The sequence below is a fragment of the Palaemon carinicauda genome, chromosome 24 (genome assembly GCF_036898095.1).
Source record: "Palaemon carinicauda isolate YSFRI2023 chromosome 24, ASM3689809v2, whole genome shotgun sequence".
Classification (NCBI taxonomy): Eukaryota; Metazoa; Arthropoda; class Malacostraca; order Decapoda; family Palaemonidae; genus Palaemon; species Palaemon carinicauda.
In genome coordinates this window covers 4,388,030-4,410,425 of record NC_090748.1, presented here as the reverse complement: position 1 = coordinate 4,410,425, position 22,396 = coordinate 4,388,030, and the positions used below count along the sequence as shown (strand labels likewise).

Here is a 22,396-nt window from a genome sequence, read left to right as displayed (position 1 = left end):
ATAATGTAGCCTTGTACCTCTACATCAAAGGATATTTCCTCCTCAAAACAAAGTTGTTTTTTCTTTTTTATCTTCTATTGTCCAACTATTTAGTCCTTCTATCTGAGTCCGTACTTTATCCTATAATGTAGCCTTGTACCTCTACATCAAAGGATATTTCCTCCTCAAAACAAAGCTCCTTTTTTTTTATCATCTTCCTTAGTCCAGCTACTTGGTCCTTCCCAATGAGTCAGTACTTTATCCTATAATGTAGCCTTGTACCTCTACATCAAAGGATATTTCCTCCTCAGAACAAAGCTCCTTTTTTTTCTCATCTTCCTTAGTCCAGCTACTTGGTCCTTCCCACTGAGTCAGTACTTTATCCTATAATGTAGCCTTGTACCTCTACATCAAAGGATATTCCCTCCTCAAAACAAAGTTCCTTCTTTTTTTCTCATCTTCCTTAGTCAAGCTACTTGGTCCTTCCCACTGAGTCAGTACTTTATCCTATAATGTAGCCTTGTACCTCCACATCAAAGAATATTTCCTCCTCAAAACAAAGTTCCTTTTTTTTTCTCATCTTCCTTAGTCCAACTACTTGGCCCTTCCCACTGAGTCAGTACTTTATCCTATAATGTAGCCTTGTACCTCTACATCAAAGGATATTTCCTCCTCAAAACAAAGTTCATTTTTTTTCTCATCTTCCTTAGTCCAGCTACTTGGTCCTTCCTACTGAGTCAGTACTTTATCCTATAATGTAGCCTTGTACCTCTACATCAAAGGATATTTCCTCCTCAAAACAAAGTTCCTTTTTTTTCTCATCTTCCTTAGTACAGCTACTTGGTCCTTCCCACTGAATCAGTACTTTATCCTATAATGTAGCCTTGTACCTCTACATCAAAGGATATTTCCTCCTCAAAACAAAGTTCCTTTTTTTTCTCATCTTCCTTAGTCCAGCTACTTGGCCCTTCCCACTGAGTCAGTACTTTATCCTATAATGTAGCCTTGTACCTCTACATCAAAGGATATTCCCTCCTCAAAACAAAGTTCCTTTTTTTTTTCACATCTTCCTTAGTCCAACTACTTGGTCCTTCCCAATGAGTCCGTACTTTATCCTATAATATAGCATTGTACCTCTATATCAAAGGATATTTCCTCCTCAAAACAAAGTTCCTTTTTTTTTTCTCATCTTCCTTAGTCCAGCTACTTGGTCCTTCCCACTGAGTCAGTATTTTATCCTATAATGTAGCCTTGTACCTCTACATCAAAGGATATTTCCTCCTCAAAACAAAGCTCCTTTTTTTTCTCATCTTCCTTAGTCCAGCTACTTGGTCCTTCCCACTGAGTCAGTACTTTATCCTATAATGTAGCCTTGTACCTCTACATCAAAGGATATTTCCTCCTCAAAACAAAGTTCCTTTTTTTTCTCATCTTCCTTAGTCCAGCTACTTGGTCCTTCCCACCGAGTCAGTACTTTATCCTATAATGTAGCCTTGTACCTCCACATCAAAGAATATTTCCTCCTCAAAACAAAGTTCCTTTTTTTTTCTCATCTTCCTTAGTCCAACTACTTGGCCCTTCCCACTGAGTCAGTACTTTATCCAATAATGTAGCCTTGTACCTCTACATCAAAGGATATTTCCTCCTCAAAACAAAGTTCATTTTTTTTCTCATCTTCCTTAGTCCAGCTACTTGGTCCTTCCTACTGAGTCAGTACTTTATCCTATAATGTAGCCTTGTACCTCTACATCAAAGGATATTTCCTCCTCAAAACAAAGTTCCTTTTTTTTCTCATCTTCCTTAGTACAGCTACTTGGTCCTTCCCACTGAATCAGTACTTTATCCTATAATGTAGCCTTGTACCTCTACATCAAAGGATATTTCCTCCTCAAAACAAAGTTCCTTTTTTTTCTCATCTTCCTTAGTCCAGCTACTTGGCCCTTCCCACTGAGTCAGTACTTTATCCTATAATGTAGCCTTGTACCTCTACATCAAAGGATATTCCCTCCTCAAAACAAAGTTCCTTTTTTTTTTCACATCTTCCTTAGTCCAACTACTTGGTCCTTCCCAATGAGTCCGTACTTTATCCTATAATATAGCATTGTACCTCTATATCAAAGGATATTTCCTCCTCAAAACAAAGTTCCTTTTTTTTTTCTCATCTTCCTTAGTCCAGCTACTTGGTCCTTCCCACTGAGTCAGTATTTTATCCTATAATGTAGCCTTGTACCTCTACATCAAAGGATATTTCCTCCTCAAAACAAAGCTCCTTTTTTTTCTCATCTTCCTTAGTCCAGCTACTTGGTCCTTCCCACTGAGTCAGTACTTTATCCTATAATGTAGCCTTGTACCTCTACATCAAAGGATATTTCCTCCTAAAAACAAAGTTCCTTTTTTTTCTCATCTTCCTTAGTCCAGCTACTTGGTCCTTCCCACCGAGTCAGTACTTTATCCTATAATGTAGCCTTGTACCTCTACATCAAAGGATATTCCCTCCTCAAAACAATGCTCCTTTTTTTTGTCATCTTCCTTAGTCCAGCTACTTGGTCCTTCCCAATGAGTCAGTACTTTATCCTATAATGTAGCCTTGTACCTCTACATCAAAGGATATTTCCTCCTCAAAACAAAGCTCCTTCTTTTTCTCATCTTCCTTAGTCCAGCTACTTGGTCCTTCCCAATGAGTCAGTACTTTATCCTATAATGTAGCCTTGTACCTCTACATCAAAGGATATTCCCTCCTCGAAACAAAGTTCCTTTTTTTTTTCTCATCTTCCTTAGTCCAGCTACTTGGTCCTTCCCACTGAGTCAGTACTTTATCCTATAATGTAGCCTTGTACCTCCACATCAAAGGATATTTCCTCCTCAAAACAAAGTTCTTTTTTCTTTTTTATCTTTTATTGTCCAACTATTTAGTCCTTCTATCTGAGTCCGTACTTTATCCTATAATGTAGCCTTGTACCTCTACATCAAAGGATATTTCCTCCTCAAAACAAAGCTCCTTTTTTTTTATCATCTTCCTTAGTCTAGCTACTTGGTCCTTCCCAATGAGTCAGTACTTTATCCTATAATGTAGCCTTGTACCTCTACATCAAAGGATATTTCCTCCTCAAAACAAAGTTCCTTTTTTTTCTCATCTTCCTTAGTCCAGCTACTTGGTCCTTCCCAATGAGTCAGTACTTTATCCTATAATATAGCCTTGTACCTCTACATCAAAGGATATTTCCTCCTCAAAACAAAGCTCCTTTTTTTTTCTCATCTTCCTTAGTCCAGCTACTTGGTCCTTCCCAATGAGTCCGTACTTTATCCTATAATATAGCATTGTACCTCTATATCAAAGGATATTTCCTCCTCAAAACAAAGTTCTTTTTTCTTTTTTATCTTCTATTGTCCAACTACTTGGTCCTTCTAACTTAGCCCGTACTTTATCCTATTATGTAGCCTTGTACCTTTACATCAAAGGATATTTCCTCCTCAAAACAAAGTTTTTTTTATTTTTTTTATCTTCTATTGTCCAACTATTTAGTCCTTCTATCTGAGTCCGTACTTTATCCTATAATGTAGCCTTGTACCTCTACATCAAAGGATATTTCCTGTTCAAAACAAAGTTCTTTTTTCTTTTTTATCTTCTATTGTCCAACTATTTGGTCCTTCTAACTGAGCTCGTACTTTATCCTATAATGTAGCCTTGTACCTCCACATCAAAGGATATTTCCTCCTCAAAACAAAGTTCTTTTTTCTTTTTTATCTTCTGTTGTCCAACTACTTGTTCCTTCTATCTGAGTCTGTACTTTATCCTATAATGTAGCCTTGTACCTCCACATCAAAGGATATTTCCTCCTCAAAACAAAGTTCTTTTTTCTTTTTTATCTTCTATTGTCCAACTATTTAGTCCTTCTATCTGAGTCCGTACTTTATCCTATAATGTAGCCTTGTACCTCTACATCAAAGGATATTTCCTCCTCAAAACAAAGCTCATTTTTTTTCTCATCTTCCTTAGTCCAGCTACTTGGTCCTTCCCACTGAGTCAGTACTTTATCCTATAATGTAGCCTTGTGCCTCTACATCAAAGGATATTTCCTCCTCAAAACAAAGCTCATTTTTTTTTCTCATCTTCTTTAGTCCAGCTACTTGGTCCTTCCCACTGAGTCCGTACTTTATCCTATAATGTAGCCTTGTACCTCTACATCAAAGGATATTTCCTCCTCAAAACAAAGTTCCTTTTTTTTTCATCTTCTTTAGTCCAGCTACTTGGTCCTTCCCACTGAGTCCGTACTTTATCCTATAATGTAGCCTTGTACCTCTACATCAAAGGATATTTCCTCCTCAAAACAAAGCTCCTTTTTTTTTTCATCTTCTTTAGTCCAGCTACTTGGTCCTTCCCACTGAGTCCGTACTTTATCCTATAATGTAGCCTTGTACCTCTACATCAAAGGATATTTCCTCCTCAAAACAAAGTTCCTTTTTTTTTCATCTTCTTTAGTCCAGCTACTTGGTCCTTCCCACTGAGTCCGTACTTTATCCTATAATGTAGCCTTGTACCTCTACATCAAAGGATATTCCCTCCTCAAAACAAAGTTCCTTTTTTTTCTCATCTTCCTTAGTCCAGCTACTTGGTCCTTCCCAATGAGTCAGTACTTTATCCTATAATGTAGCCTTGTACCTCTACATCAAAGGATATTTCCTCCTCAAAACAAAGTTCCTTTTTTTTTTCTCATCTTCCTTAGTCCAGCTACTTGGTCCTTCCCAATGAGTCAGTACTTTATCCTATAATGTAGCCTTGTACCTCTACATCAAAGGATATTTCCTCCTCAAAGCAAAGTTCCTTTTTTTTTTCTCATCTTCCTTAGTCCAGCTACTTGGTCCTTCCCAATGAGTCAGTACTTTATCCTATAATGTAGCCTTGTACCTCTACATCAAAGGATATTTCCTCCTCAAAACAAAGCCTTTTTTTTCTCATCTTCCTTAGTCCAGCTACTTGGTCCTTCCCAATGAGTCAGTACTTTATCCTATAATGTAGCCTTGTACCTCTACATCAAAGGATATTCCCTCCTCAAAACAAAGTTCCTTTTTTTTTCTCATATTCCATAGTCCAGCTACTTGGTCCTTCCCTATGAGTCAGTACTTTATCCTATAATGTAGCCTTGTACCTCTGCATCAAAGGATATTTCCTCCTCAAAACAAAGTTGTTTTTTCTTTTTTATCTTCTATTGCCCAGCTATTTAGTCCTTCTATCTGAGTCCGTACTTTATCCTATAATGTAGCCTTGTACCTCTACATCAAAGGATATTTCCTCCTCAAAACAAAGCTCCTTTTTTTTTCATCTTTTTTAGTCCAGCTACTTGGTCCTTCCCACTGAGTCCGTACTTTATCCTATAATGTAGCCTTGTACCTCTATATCAAAGGATATTCCCTCCTCAAAACAAAGTTCCATTTTTTTTCTCATCTTCCTTAGTCCAGCCACTTGGTCCTTCCCAATGAGTCAGTACTTTATCCTATAATGTAGCCTTGTACTTCTACATCAAAGGATATTTCCTCTTCAAAACAAAGCTCCTTTTTTTTCTCATCTTCCTTAGTCCAGCTACTTGGTCCTTCCCAATGAGTCAGTACTTTATCCTATAATGTAGCCTTGCACCTCTACATCAAAGGATATTCCCTCCTCAAAACAAAGTTCCTTTTTTTTCTCATCTTCCTTAGTCCAGCTACTTGGTCCTTCCCAATGAGTCAGTACTTTATCCTATAATGTAGCCTTGTACCTCTACATCAAAGGATATTTCCTCCTCAAAACAAAGCTCCTTTTTTTTCTCATCTTCCTTAGTCCAGCTACTTGGTCCTTCCCAATGAGTCAGTACTTTATCCTATAATGTAGCCTTGTACCTCTACATCAAAGGATATTCCCTCCTCAAAACAAAGTTCCTTTTTTTTTTCTCATCTTCCTTAGTCCAGCTACTTGGTCCTTCCCACTGAGTCAGTACTTAATCCTATAATGTAGCCTTGTACCTCTACATCAAAGGATATTTCCTCCTCAAAACAAAGTTCTTTTTTCTTTTTTATCTTCTATTGTCCAACTATTTAGTCCTTCTATCTGAGTCCGTACTTTATCCTATAATGTAGCCTTGTACCTCTACATCAAAGGATATTTCCTCCTCAAAACAAAGCTCCTTTTTTTTTATCATCTTCCTTAGTCCAGCTACTTGGTCCTTCCCAATGAGTCAGTACTTTATCCTATAATGTAGCCTTGTACCTCTACATCAAAGGATATTTCCTCCTCAAAACAAAGCTCCTTTTTTTTCTCATCTTCCTTAGTCCAGCTACTTGGTCCTTCCCAATGAGTCAGTACTTTATCCTATAATGTAGCCTTGTACCTCTACATCAAAGGATATTTCCTCCTCAAAACAAAGCTCTTTTTTTTCTCATCTTCCTTAGTCCAGCTACTTGGTCCTTCCCAATGAGTCAGTACTTTATCCTATAATATAGCATTGTACCTCTACATCAAAGGATATTTCCTCCTCAAAACAAAGTTTTTTTTTTTTTTATCTTCTATTGTCCAACTACTTGGTCCTTCTAACTGAGCCCGTACTTTATCCTATAATGTAGCCTTGTACCTCTATATCAAAGTATATTTCCTGTTCAAAACAAAGTTCTTTTTTCTTTTTTATCTTCTATTGTCCAACTATTTTGTCCTTCTAACTGAGCTCGTACTTTATCCTATAATATAGACTTGTACCTCTACATCAAAGGATATTTCCTCTTCAAAACAAAGTTGTTTTTTCTTTTTTATCTTCTATTGTCCAACTATTTAGTCCTTCTATCTGAGTCCGTACTTTATCCTATAATGTAGCCTTGTACCTCTACATCAAAGGATATTTCCTCCTCAAAACAAAATTCTTTTGTCTTTTTTATCTTCTATTGTCCAACTATTTAGTCCTTCTATCTGAGTCCGTACTTTATCCTATAATGTAGCCTTGTACCTCTACATCAAAGGATATTTCCTCCTCAAAACAAAATTCTTTTTTCTTTTTTATCTTTTATTCTCCAACTATTTAGTCCTTCTATCTGAGTCCGTACTTTATCCTATAATGTAGCCTTGTACCTCTACATCAAAGGATATTTCCTCCTCAAAACAAAATACTTTTGTCTTTTTTATCTTCTATTGTCCAACTATTTAGTCCTTCTATCTGAGTCCGTACTTTATCCTATAATGTAGCCTTGTACCTCTACATCAAAGGATATTTCCTCCTCAAAACAAAATTCTTTTTTCTTTTTTATCTTTTATTCTCCAACTATTTAGTCCTTCTATCTGAGTCCGTACTTTATCCTATAATGTAGCCTTGTACCTCTACATCAAAGGATATTTCCTCCTCAAAACAAAATACTTTTGTCTTTTTTATCTTCTATTGTCCAACTATTTAGTCCTTCTATCTGAGTCCGTACTTTATCCTATAATGTAGCCTTGTACCTCTACATCAAAGGATATTTCCTCCTCAAAACAAAATTCTTTTGTCTTTTTTATCTTCTATTGTCCAACTATTTAGTCCTTCTATCTGAGTCCGTACTTTATCCTATAATGTAGCCTTGTACCTCTACATCAAAGGATATTTCCTCCTCAAAACAAAATTCTTTTTTCTTTTTTATCTTTTATTCTCCAACTATTTAGTCCTTCTATCTGAGTCCGTACTTTATCCTATAATGTAGCCTTGTACCTCTACATCAAAGGATATTTCCTCCTCAAAACAAAATTCTTTTTTCTTTTTTATCTTCTATTGTCCAACTATTTAGTCCTTCTATCTGAGTCCGTACTTTATCCTATAATGTAGCCTTGTACCTCTGCATCAAAGGATATTTCCTCCTCAAAACAAAATTCTTTTTACTTTATTATCTTCTATTGTCCAACTATTTAGTCCTTCTATCTGAGCTCGTACTTTATCCTATAATGTAGCCTTGTACCTCTACATCAAAGGATATTTCCTCCTCAAAACAAAATTCTTTTTTTCTTTTTTATTTTCTATTGTCCAACTATTTAGTCCTTCTATCTGAGTCCGTACTTTATCCTATAATGTAGCCTTGTACCTCTACATCAAAGGATATTTCCTCTTCAAATCAAAGCTATTTTTTCTTATTTTATCTTCTATTGTCCAACTATTTAGTCCTTCTATCTGAGTCCGTACTTTATCCTATAATGTAGCCTTGTACCTCTACATCAAAGGATATTTCCTCCTCAAAACAAAATTCTTTTTTTCTTTTTTATCTTCTATTGTCCAACTATTTAGTCCTTCTATCTGAGTCCGTACTTTATCCTATAATGTAGCCTTGTACCTCTACATCAAAGGATATTTCCTCCTCAAAACAAAATTCTTTTTTTCTTTTTTATCTTCTATTGTCCAACTATTTAGTCCTTCTATCTGAGTCCGTACTTTATCCTATAATGTAGCCTTGTACCTCTACATCAAAGGATATTTCCTCTTCAAATCAAAGCTATTTTTTCTTATTTTATCTTCTATTGTCCAACTATTTAGTCCTTCTATCTGAGTCCGTACTTTATCCTATAATGTAGCCTTGTACCTCTACATCAAAGGATATTTCCTCTTCAAAACAAAGCTATTTTTTCTTTTTTATCTTCTATTGTCCAACTATTTAGTCCTTCTATCTGAGTCCGTACTTTATCCTATAATGTAGCCTTGTACCTCTACATCAAAGGATATTTCCTCTTCAAAACAAAGCTATTTTTTCTTTTTTATCTTCTATTGTCCAACTATTTAGTCCTTCTATCTGAGTCCGTACTTTATCCTATAATGTAGCCTTGTACCTCTACATCAAAGGATATTTCCTCCTCAAAACAAAATTCTTTTTTTCTTTTTTATCTTCTATTGTCCAACTATTTAGTCCTTCTATCTGAGTCCGTACTTTATCCTATAATGTAGCCTTGTACCTCTACATCAAAGGATATTTCCTCTTCAAAACAAAGCTATTTTTTCTTTTTTATCTTCTATTGTCCAACTATTTAGTCCTTCTATCTGAGTCCGTACTTTATCCTATAATGTAGCCTTGTACCTCTACATCAAAGGATATTTCCTCCTCAAAACAAAATTCTTTTTTTCTTTTTTATCTTCTATTGTCCAACTATTTAGTCCTTCTATCTGAGTCCGTACTTTATCCTATAATGTAGCCTTGTACCTCTACATCAAAGGATATTTCCTCTTCAAAACAAAGCTATTTTTTCTTTTTTATCTTCTATTGTCCAACTATTTAGTCCTTCTATCTGAGTCCGTACTTTATCCTATAATGTAGCCTTGTACCTCTACATCAAAGGATATTTCCTCCTCAAAACAAAATTCTTTTTTTCTTTTTTATCTCCTATTGTCCAACTATTTAGTCCTTCTATCTGAGTCCGTACTTTATCCTATAATGTAGCCTTGTACCTCTACATCAAAGGATATTTCCTCTTCAAAACAAAGCTATTTTTTCTTTTTTATCTTCTATTGTCCAACTATTTAGTCCTTCTATCTGAGTCCGTACTTTATCCTATAATGTAGCCTTGTACCTCTACATCAAAGGATATTTCCTCCTCAAAACAAAATTCTTTTTTTCTTTTTTATCTTCTATTGTCCAACTATTTAGTCCTTCTATCTGAGTCCGTACTTTATCCTATAATGTAGCCTTGTACCTCTACATCAAAGGATATTTCCTCTTCAAAACAAAGCTATTTTTTCTTTTTTATCTTCTATTGTCCAACTATTTAGTCCTTCTATCTGAGTCCGTACTTTATCCTATAATGTAGCCTTGTACCTCTACATCAAAGGATATTTCCTCCTCAAAACAAAATTCTTTTTTTCTTTTTTATCTTCTATTGTCCAACTATTTAGTCCTTCTATCTGAGTCCGTACTTTATCCTATAATGTAGCCTTGTACCTCTACATCAAAGGATATTTCCTCTTCAAAACAAAGCTATTTTTTCTTTTTTATCTTCTATTGTCCAACTATTTAGTCCTTCTATCTGAGTCCGTACTTTATCCTATAATGTAGCCTTGTACCTCTACATCAAAGGATATTTCCTCCTCAAAACAAAATTCTTTTTTTCTTTTTTATCTTCTATTGTCCAACTATTTAGTCCTTCTATCTGAGTCCGTACTTTATCCTATAATGTAGCCTTGTACCTCTACATCAAAGGATATTTCCTCTTCAAAACAAAGCTATTTTTTCTTTTTTATCTTCTATTGTCCAACTATTTAGTCCTTCTATCTGAGTCCGTACTTTATCCTATAATGTAGCCTTGTACCTCTACATCAAAGGATATTTCCTCCTCAAAACAAAATTCTTTTTTCTTTTTTATCTTTTATTGTCCAACTATTTAGTCCTTCTATCTGAGTCCGTAATTTATCCTATAATATAGCCTTGTACCTCTACATCAAAGGATATTTCCTCCTCAAAACAAAATTCTTTTTTCTTTTTTATCTTCTATTGTCCAACTATTTGGTCCTTCTATCTGAGTCCGTACTTTATCCTATAATATAGCCTTGTACCTCTACATCAAAGGATATTTCCTCCTCAGAACAGTTTTTTTTTTTTTTTTTTTTTTTTTTTTTTTTTTTTTTTTTTTGTCCAACTTCTTGGTCCTTCTAACTGAGCCCGTACTTTATCCTATAATGTAGCCTTGTAACTCTACATCAAAGGATATTTCCTCCTCAAAACAAAGTTCTTTTTTCTTTTTTATCTTCTATTGTCCAACTTCTTGGTCCTTCTAACTGAGTCCGTACTTTATCCTATAATGTAGCCTTGTACCTCTACGTCAAAGGATATTTCCTCCTTAAAACAAAATTCTTTTTTCTTATTTTATCTTCTATTGTCCAACTATTTAGTCCTTCTATCTGAGTCCGTACTTTATCCTATAATGTAGCCTTGTACCTCTACGTCAAAGGATATTTCCTCCTTAAAACAAAATTCTTTTTTCTTTTTTATCTTCTATTGTCCAACTATTTAGTCCTTCTAACTGAGTCCGTACTTTATCCTATAATGTAGCCTTGTACCTCTACGTCAAAGGATATTTCCTCCTTAAAACAAAATTCTTTTTTCTTATTTTATCTTCTATTGTCCAACTATTTAGTCCTTCTATCTGAGTCCGTACTTTATCCTATAATGTAGCCTTGTACCTCTACGTCAAAGGATATTTCCTCCTTAAAACAAAATTCTTTTTTCTTTTTTATCTTCTATTGTCCAATTGTTTGGTCCTTCTAACTGAGTCCGTACTTTATCCTATAATGTAGCCTTGTACCTCTACATCAAAGGATATTTCCTCTTCAAAACAAAATTCTTTTTTCTTTTTTATCTTCTATTGTCCAACTATTTGGTCCTTCTAACTGAGTCCGTACTTTATCCTATAATGTAGCCTTGTACCTCCACATCAAAGGATATTTCCTCTTCAAATCAAAGCTATTTTTTCTTTTTTTATCTTCTATTGTCCAACTTTTTAGTCTTTCTATCTGAGTCCGTACTTTATCCTATAATGTAGCCTTGTACCTCTACATCAAAGGATATTTCCTCCTCAAAACAAAATTTTTTCTTTTTTATCTTTTATTGTCCAACTATTTGGTCCTTCTATCTGAGTCCGTACTTTATCCTATAATGTAGCCTTGTACCTCTACATCAAAGGATATTTCCTCCTCAAAACAAAATTCTTTTGTCTTTTTTATCTTCTATTGTCCAACTATTTGGTCCTTCTAACTGAGTCCGTACTTTATCCTATAATGTAGCCTTGTACCTCTACATCAAAGGATATTTTCTCCTCAAAACAAAATTCTTTTTTCTTTTTTATCTTCTATTGTCCAACTATTTGGTCCTTCTAACTGAGTCCGTACTTTATCCTATAATGTAGCCTTGTACCTCTACATCAAAGGATATCTCCTCCTCAAAACAAAATTCTTTCTTCTTTTTTATCTTCTATTGTCCAACTATTTGGTCCTTCTATCTGAGTCCGTACTTTATCCTATAATATAGCCTTGTACCTCTACATCAAAGGATATTTCCTCTTCAAATCAAAGCTATTTTTTCTTTTTTTATCTTCTATTGTCCAACTATTTGGTCCTTCTATCTGAGTCCGTACTTTATCCTATAATGTAGCCTTGTACCTCTACATCAAAGGATATTTCCTCCTCAAAACAAAATTCTTTTGTCTTTTTTATCTTCTATTGTCCAACTATTTGGTCCTTCTAACTGAGTCCGTACTTTATCCTGTAATGTAGCCTTGTACCTCTACATCAAAGGATATTTCCTCCTCAAAACAAAATTCTTTTTTCTTTTTTATCTTCTATTGTCCAACTATTTGGTCCTTCTAACTGAGTCCGTACTTTATCCTATAATGTAGCCTTGTACCTCTACATCAAAGGATATTTCCTCCTCAAAACAAAATTCTTTTGTCTTTTTTTATCTTCTATTGTCCAACTATTTGGTCCTTCTACTGAGTCCGTACTTTATCCTATAATGTAGCCTTGTACCTCTACATCAAAGGATATTTCCTCCTCAAAACAAAATTCTTTTTCTTTTTTATCTTCTATTGTCCAACTATTTGGTCCTTCTACTGAGTCCGTACTTTATCCTATAATGTAGCCTTGTACCTCTACATCAAAGGATATTTCCTCCTCAAAACAAAATTCTTTTTTCTTTTTTATCTTCTATTGTCCAACTATTTGGTCCTTCTACTGAGTCCGTACTTTATCCTATAATGTAGCCTTGTACCTCTACATCAAAGGATATTTCCTCCTCAAAACAAAATTCTTTTTCTTTTTTTATCTTCTATTGTCCAACTATTTGGTCCTTCTACTGAGTCCGTACTTTATCCTATAATGTAGCCTTGTACCTCTACATCAAAGGATATTCTCCTCCTCAAAACAAAATTCTTTTTCTTTTTTATCTTCTATTGTCCAACTATTTGGTCCTTCTAACTGAGTCCGTACTTTATCCTATAATGTAGCCTTGTACCTCTACATCAAAGGATATTTCCTCCTCAAAACAAAATTCTTTTTTTTTTTTTATCTTCTATTGTCCAACTATTTGGTCCTTCTACTGAGTCCGTACTTTATCCTATAATGTAGCCTTGTACCTCTACATCAAAGGATATTTCCTCCTCAAAACAAAGTTCTTTTTCTTTTTTTATCTTCTATTGTCCAACTATTTGGTCCTTCTACTGAGTCCGTACTTTATCCTATAATGTAGCCTTGTACCTCTACATCAAAGGATATTTCCTCCTCAAAACAAAATTCTTTTTTTTTTTTATCTTCTATTGTCCAACTATTTGGTCCTTCTAACTGAGTCCGTACTTTATCCTATAATGTAGCCTTGTACCTCTACATCAAAGGATATTTCCTCCTCAAAACAAAATTCTTTTTCTTTTTTTATCTTCTATTGTCCAACTATTTGGTCCTTCTACTGAGTCCGTACTTTATCCTATAATGTAGCCTTGTACCTCTACATCAAAGGATATTTCCTCCTCAAAACAAATTCTTTTTCTTTTTTTATCTTCTATTGTCCAACTATTTGGTCCTTCTACTGAGTCCGTACTTTATCCTATAATGTAGCCTTGTACCTCTACATCAAAGGATATTTCCTCCTCAAAACAAAATTCTTTTTTCTTTTTTATCTTCTATTGTCCAACTATTTGGTCCTTCTACTGAGTCCGTACTTTATCCTATAATGTAGCCTTGTACCTCTACATCAAAGGATATTTCCTCCTCAAAACAAATTCCTTTTGTCTTTTTTATCTTCTATTGTCCAACTATTTGGTCCTTCTACTGAGTCCGTACTTTATCCTATAATGTAGCCTTGTACCTCTACATCAAAGGATATTTCCTCCTCAAAACAAAATTCTTTTTTTTTTTTATCTTCTATTGTCCAACTATTTGGTCCTTCTACTGAGTCCGTACTTTATCCTATAATGTAGCCTTGTACCTCTACATCAAAGGATATTTCCTCCTCAAAACAAATTCTTTTTTTTTTTTATCTTCTATTGTCCAACTATTTGGTCCTTCTACTGAGTCCGTACTTTATCCTATAATGTAGCCTTGTACCTCTACATCAAAGGATATTTCCTCCTCAAAACAAAATTCTTTTGTCTTTTTTATCTTCTATTGTCCAACTATTTGGTCCTTCTAACTGAGTCCGTACTTTATCCTATAATGTAGCCTTGTACCTCTACATCAAAGGATATTTCCTCCTCAAAACAAAATTCTTTTTTTTTTTTATCTTCTATTGTCCAACTATTTGGTCCTTCTAACTGAGTCCGTACTTTATCCTATAATGTAGCCTTGTACCTCTACATCAAAGGATATTTCCTCCTCAAAACAAAATTCTTTTTTCTTTTTTATCTTCTATTGTCCAACTATTTGGTCCTTCTAACTGAGTCCGTACTTTATCCTATAATGTAGCCTTGTACCTCTACATCAAAGGATATTTCCTCCTCAAAACAAAATTCTTTTTCTTTTTTTATCTTCTATTGTCCAACTATTTGGTCCTTCTAACTGAGTCCGTACTTTATCCTATAATGTAGCCTTGTACCTCTACATCAAAGGATATTTCCTCCTCAAAACAAAATTCTTTTTTTTTTTTTATCTTCTATTGTCCAACTATTTGGTCCTTCTAACTGAGTCCGTACTTTATCCTATAATGTAGCCTTGTACCTCTACATCAAAGGATATTTCCTCCTCAAAACAAAATTCTTTTTTCTTTTTTATCTTCTATTGTCCAACTATTTGGTCCTTCTAACTGAGTCCGTACTTTATCCTATAATGTAGCCTTGTACCTCTACATCAAAGGATATTTCCTCCTCAAAACAAAATTCTTTTTCTTTTTTTATCTTCTATTGTCCAACTATTTGGTCCTTCTAACTGAGTCCGTACTTTATCCTATAATGTAGCCTTGTACCTCTACATCAAAGGATATCTCCTCCTCAAAACAAAATTCTTTTTCTTTTTTATCTTCTATTGTCCAACTATTTGGTCCTTCTAACTGAGTCCGTACTTTATCCTATAATGTAGCCTTGTACCTCTACATCAAAGGATATTTCCTCCTCAAAACAAAATTCTTTTTTCTTTTTTATCTTCTATTGTCCAACTATTTGGTCCTTCTATCTGAGTCCGTACTTTATCCTATAATGTAGCCTTGTACCTCTACATCAAAGGATATTTCCTCCTCAAAACAAAATTCTTTTGTCTTTTTTATCTTCTATTGTCCAACTATTTGGTCCTTCTAACTGAGTCCGTACTTTATCCTATAATGTAGCCTTGTACCTCTACATCAAAGGATATTTCCTCCTCAAAACAAAATTCTTTTGTTTTTTTTTATCTTCTATTGTCCAACTATTTGGTCCTTCTAACTGAGTCCGTACTTTATCCTATAATGTAGCCTTGTACCTCTACATCAAAGGATATTTCCTCCTCAAAACAAAATTCTTTTTTCTTTTTTATCTTCTATTGTCCAACTATTTGGTCCTTCTAACTGAGTCCGTACTTTATCCTATAATGTAGCCTTGTACCTCTACATCAAAGGATATTTCCTCCTCAAAACAAAATTCTTTTTTCTTTTTTATCTTCTATTGTCCAACTATTTGGTCCTTCTAACTGAGTCCGTACTTTATCCTATAATGTAGCCTTGTACCTCTACATCAAAGGATATCTCCTCCTCAAAACAAAATTCTTTTTCTTTTTTATCTTCTATTGTCCAACTATTTGGTCCTTCTATCTGAGTCCGTACTTTATCCTATAATGTAGCCTTGTACCTCTACATCAAAGGATATTTCCTCCTCAAAACAAAATTCTTTTTCTTTTTTTATCTTCTATTGTCCAACTATTTGGTCCTTCTAACTGAGTCCGTACTTTATCCTATAATGTAGCCTTGTACCTCTACATCAAAGGATATTTCCTCCTCAAAACAAAATTCTTTTTTCTTTTTTATCTTCTATTGTCCAACTATTTGGTCCTTCTATCTGAGTCCGTACTTTATCCTATAATGTAGCCTTGTACCTCTACATCAAAGGATATTTCCTCCTCAAAACAAAATTCTTTTTTCTTTTTTATCTTCTATTGTCCAACTATTTGGTCCTTCTATCTGAGTCCGTACTTTATCCTATAATGTAGCCTTGTACCTCTACATCAAAGGATATTTCCTCCTCAAAACAAAATTCTTTTTCTTTTTTATCTTCTATTGTCCAACTATTTGGTCCTTCTAACTGAGTCCGTACTTTATCCTATAATGTAGCCTTGTACCTCTACATCAAAGGATATTTCCTCCTCAAAACAAAATTCTTTTTCTTTTTTATCTTCTATTGTCCAACTATTTGGTCCTTCTACTGAGTCCGTACTTTATCCTATAATGTAGCCTTGTACCTCTACATCAAAGGATATTTCCTCCTCAAAACAAAATTCTTTTTCTTTTTTATCTTCTATTGTCCAACTATTTGGTCCTTCTAACTGAGTCCGTACTTTATCCTATAATGTAGCCTTGTACCTCTACATCAAAGGATATTTCCTCCTCAAAACAAAATTCTTTTTTCTTTTTTATCTTCTATTGTCCAACTATTTGGTCCTTCTATCTGAGTCCGTACTTTATCCTATAATGTAGCCTTGTACCTCTACATCAAAGGATATTTCCTCCTCAAAACAAAATTCTTTTTCTTTTTTATCTTCTATTGTCCAACTATTTGGTCCTTCTAACTGAGTCCGTACTTTATCCTATAATCTAGCCTTGTACCTCTACATCAAAGGATATTTCCTCCTCAAAACAAAATTCTTTTTTCTTTTTTATCTTCTATTGTCCAACTATTTGGTCCTTCTAACTGAGTCCGTACTTTATCCTATAATGTAGCCTTGTACCTCTACATCAAAGGATATTTCCTCCTCAAAACAAAATTCTTTTTTCTTTTTTATCTTCTATTGTCCAACTATTTGGTCCTTCTAACTGAGTCCGTACTTTATCCTATAATGTAGCCTTGTACCTCTACATCAAAGGATATTTCCTCCTCAAAACAAAATTCTTTTTCTTTTTTATCTTCTATTGTCCAACTATTTGGTCCTTCTATCTGAGTCCGTACTTTATCCTATAATGTAGCCTTGTACCTCTACATCAAAGGATATTTCCTCTTCAAAACAAAGCTATTTTTTCTTTTTTTATCTTTTATTGTCCAACTATTTGGTCCTTCTATCTGAGTCCGTACTTTATCCTATAATGTAGCCTTGTACCTCTACATCAAAGGATATTTCCTCCTCAAAACAAAATTTTTTCTTTTTTATCTTCTATTGTCCAACTATTTGGTCCTTCTATCTGAGTCCGTACTTTATCCTATAATGTAGCCTTGTACCTCTACATCAAAGGATATTTCCTCCTCAAAACAAATTTTTTTCTTTTTTTATCTTCTATTGTCCAACTATTTGGTCCTTCTATCTGAGTCCGTACTTTATCCTATAATGTAGCCTTGTACCTCTACATCAAAGGATATTTCCTCCTCAAAACAAAGTTCTTTTTTCTTTTTATCTTCTATTGTCCAACTATTTGGTCCTTCCTAACTGAGTCCGTACTTTATCCTATAATGTAGCCTTGTACCTCTACATCAAAGGATATTTCCTCCTCAAAACAAAATTCTTTTTTCTTTTTTATCTTCTATTGTCCAACTATTTAGTCCTTCTATCTGAGTCCGTACTTTATCCTATAATGTAGCCTTGTACCTCTACATCAAAGGATATTTCCTCTTCAAATCAAAGCTATTTTTTCTTTTTTTATCTTCTATTGTCCAACTATTTAGTCCTTCTATCTGAGTCCGTACTTTATCCTATAATGTAGCCTTGTACCTCTACATCAAAGGATATTTCCTCTTCAAATCAAAGCTATTTTTTCTTTTTTTATCTTCTATTGTCCAACTATTTGGTCCTTCTACTGAGTCCGTACTTTATCCTATAATGTAGCCTTGTACCTCTACATCAAAGGATATTCCCTCCTCAAAACAAAGCTATTTTTTCTTTTTTATCTTCTATTGTCCAACTATTTGGTCCTTCTATCTGAGTCCGTACTTTATCCTATAATGTAGCCTTGTACCTCTACATCAAAGGATATTTCCTCCTCAAAACAAATTCTTTTTTCTTTTTTATCTTCTATTGTCCAACTATTTAGTCCTTCTATCTGAGTCCGTACTTTATCCTATAATGTAGCCTTGTACCTCTACATCAAAGGATATTTCCTCTTCAAATCAAAGCTATTTTTTCTTTTTTTTATCTTCTATTGTCCAACTATTTAGTCCTTCTATCTGAGTCCGTACTTTATCCTATAATGTAGCCTTGTACCTCTACATCAAAGGATATTTCCTCCTCAAAACAAAATTCTTTTTTCTTTTTCATCTTCTATTGTCCAACTATTTGGTCCTTCTATCTGAGTCCGTACTTTATCCTATAATGTAGCCTTGTACCTCTACATCAAAGGATATTTCCTCCTCAAAACAAAATTCTTTTTTCTTTTTTATCTTCTATTGTCCAACTATTTAGTCCTTCTAACTGAGTCCGTACTTTATCCTATAATGTAGCCTTGTACCTCTACATCAAAGGATATTTCCTCCTCAAAACAAAATTCTTTTTTCTTTTTTATCTTCTATTGTCCAACTTCTTGGTCCTTCTAACTGAGTCCGTACTTTATCCTATAATGTAGCCTTGTACCTCTACATCAAAGGATATTTCCTCCTCAAAACAAAATTCTTTTTTCTTTTTTATCTTCTATTGTCCAACTATTTAGTCCTTCTATCTGAGTCCGTACTTTATCCTATAATGTAGCCTTGTACCTCTACATCAAAGGATATTTCCTCCTCAAAACAAAATTTTTTTTCTTTTTTATCTTCTATTGTCCAACTATTTAGTCCTTCTAACTGAGTCCGTACTTTATCCTATAATGTAGCCTTGTACCTCTACATCAAAGGATATTTCCTCCTCAAAACAAAATTCTTTTTTCTTTTTTATCTTCTATTGTCCAACTATTTGGTCCTTCTATCTGAGTCCGTACTTTATCCTATAATGTAGCCTTGTACCTCTACATCAAAGGATATTTCCTCTTCAAAACAAAATTCTTTTTTCTTTTTTATCTTCTATTGTCCAACTATTTGGTCCTTCTATCTGAGTCCGTACTTTATCCTATAATGTAGCCTTGTACCTCTACATCAAAGGATATTTCCTCCTCAAAACAAAATTCTTTTTTCTTTTTTATCTTCTATTGTCCAACTATTTAGTCCTTCTATCTGAGTCCGTACTTTATCCTATAATGTAGCCTTGTACCTCTACATCAAAGGATATTTCCTCCTCAAAACAAAATTCTTTTTTCTTTTTTATCTTCTATTGTCCAACTATTTGGTCCTTCTATCTGAGTCCGTACTTTATCCTATAATGTAGCCTTGTACCTCTACATCAAAGGATATTTCCTCCTCAAAACAAAATTCTTTTTTCTTTTTTATCTTCTATTGTCCAACTATTTGGTCCTTCTATCTGAGTCCGTACTTTATCCTATAATGTAGCCTTGTACCTCTACATCAAAGGATATTTCCTCCTCAAAACAAAATTCTTTTTTCTTTTTTATCTTCTATTGTCCAACTATTTGGTCCTTCTATCTGAGTCCGTACTTTATCCTATAATGTAGCCTTGTACCTCTACATCAAAGGATATTTCCTCCTCAAAACAAAATTCTTTTTTCTTTTTTATCTTCTATTGTCCAACTATTTGGTCCTTCTATCTGAGTCCGTACTTTATCCTATAATGTAGCCTTGTACCTCTACATCAAAGGATATTTCCTCCTCAAAACAAATTCTTTTTTCTTTTTTATCTTCTATTGTCCAACTATTTGGTCCTTCTATCTGAGTCCGTACTTTATCCTATAATGTAGCCTTGTACCTCTACATCAAAGGATATTTCCTCCTCAAAACAAAATTCTTTTTTCTTTTTTATCTTCTATTGTCCAACTATTTAGTCCTTCTATCTGAGTCCGTACTTTATCCTATAATGTAGCCTTGTACCTCTACATCAAAGGATATTTCCTCCTCAAAACAAAATTCTTTTTTCTTTTTTATCTTCTATTGTCCAACTATTTGGTCCTTCTATCTGAGTCCGTACTTTATCCTATAATGTAGCCTTGTACCTCTACATCAAAGGATATTTCCTCCTCAAAACAAAATTCTTTTTTCTTTTTTATCTTCTATTGTCCAACTATTTAGTCCTTCTATCTGAGTCCGTACTTTATCCTATAATGTAGCCTTGTACCTCTACATCAAAGGATATTTCCTCCTCAAAACAAAATTCTTTTTTCTTTTTTATCTTCTATTGTCCAACTATTTAGTCCTTCTATCTGAGTCCGTACTTTATCCTATAATGTAGCCTTGTACCTCTACATCAAAGGATATTTCCTCCTCAAAACAAAATTCTTTTTTCTTTTTTATCTTCTATTGTCCAACTATTTGGTCCTTCTATCTGAGTCCGTACTTTATCCTATAATGTAGCCTTGTACCTCTACATCAAAGGATATTTTCTCCTCAAAACAAAATTCTTTTTTCTTTTTTATCTTCTATTGTGCAACTATTTAGTCCTTCTAACTGAGTCCGTACTTTATCTTATAATGTAGCCTTGTACCTCTACATAAAGGATATTTCTTCCTCAAAATGAAATTCTATTTTCTTTTTTATCTTCTATTGTCCAACTCCATGGTCCTTCTAACTGAGCCAGTACTTTATCATATAATGTAGCCTTGTACCTCTACATCAAAGGATATTTCCTCCTCAAAATGAAATTCTATTTTCTTTTTTATCTTCTATTGTCCAACTCCATGGTCCTTCTAACTGAGCCAGTACTTTATCCTATAATGTAGCCTTGTACATCTGTTCCTGGTGTTTCTCACGACCCCCAGCTGTTGGCAGATTCTGCTCTCTCTCATAACTGATGCTGTTAGCTACTATCAATTGTAGCTGCTAATTACTGCTGCTGCTAGCTGCAGTCTCTGCTATTGCTAGCTGTTGTATGCTGCAACGTTGCTTTCGGCTACTAGCTGCTGCTATTTGCTACTGCAAGCTGCTGTTGCTAGTGCTGCTGCTTGCTGCTGCTACTGCTGCTCTTGCTTGCGGCTGCTGCTGCTGCTTACTGCTGCTTCTGCAGACTGCTGCTTCAGCTGCTTTTGCTAGCTGCAGCTGCTGCTACTTTGGTAGCTGCTGCTGCTTTTGCTAGCTGCTGCTTCTTCTGCAGCCTGCTGTAGCTGCTGCTTGCTTCTGCTGCAGCCGCTCGCTACTGCAACTGTTGCTGCTGCAAGCTGCTGCTGCTAGCACATGCTGCTTGCTGTTGCTCCTAGCTGCTGCTAGCTGCTTCTGCTAACGTCTGCTGCATACTGCTGCTAACTTCAGCTGCGACTGCTGCTAGCTACTGCTAACCGTTGCTTTCCCATTGCTGCTGGTTCTGCTACTGCTGCTAACTTTTACTAGCTGTTACTATCTTCTGCTCCTGCTATTTGATGATCCACAGCTGCGAGCTCCTAAAAATTTGGACTGATGAAGGATTACCTCCAAAAGATGCAGCTTCTCTTCCCAGCCAAAGATGTCTTGGTTCAACCTCCAAGAACTTGTCTGCATACTAGAAGAATCCCAGCTTCATCCCTCTGCATAGCCAGTCTTCTAGATTATGCCCCCAGAACCACCCGAAGGTTGGTATCCAAAGGAATAGATCTAGATATCCGACCATTTGTACACTTGACAAAGGTCCTGTACACCCCATCAAGGTACATAGCATACTAAACTCAGCCAGGTTTCTTCCCTCTGCAGCACCAATCCTCCAGATTATTTCAAGCATCATCCAAGCTGGAGAGTTAAGCATTGCATTCCTCAAGCTGGGCCTTCCATCCAAGCACCCTTCAAGGTGGGTAGTCAGTCAGGTCAAAGGACCTTTTCTTAGTGTTCCTTCTCACTTTCATATTTCCACAGGGCTGCTCCTTTATCCTTCTTTACGCTCTAACACTATCCTTCTCTATACACTAACACTAGACACCCAAAACTTTTAAATCCTAATAATATCCGCATCGTCTGATATTATCCATGAGCTTTAGGTCTTTGTCCATGTCCTTAATTTGGAGCCATTCTTCGACCTGGTCGTTGGCTATCATTTCCTCTTCCATGAGCTTTAGGTCTTTGTCCATGTCCTTTATTTAGAGCCCTTCCTCGGCCTGGTTCTTGGCCATCAATTCCTCGTCCAAGGAATAGAGGTTTTTGTTTATATCCAAGATATGGAGTCATTCCTCGTCCTTGAGGTTGTCCAAATGGAATATTTTGTCCATATGCATTTGGTTGTCCTGGTCCTGGTCCTGGTCCTCTCCCAATTTGATTGGGTTGTCTATATTGATTTGGTTGTATTGGAGCCACTCCTCGTCCTCGTCCTTG

At 34.9% G+C, this 22,396-nt stretch overlaps 1 protein-coding gene across 1 annotated transcript in view; it reads right to left on the bottom strand.

The window, feature by feature from the left end:
• LOC137617994 (mucin-3A-like) overlaps positions 1–22,155 on the bottom strand; it is a 32,740-nt gene extending 10,585 nt beyond the window's left edge. Inside the window, exon 1 of the mRNA XM_068347918.1 lies at positions 22,105–22,155. Within this exon, the coding sequence (XP_068204019.1) occupies positions 22,105–22,155 (51 nt within the window). The remainder of the gene's footprint in view (positions 1–22,104) is intronic.
• Positions 22,156–22,396: the final 241 nt, after the last annotated feature.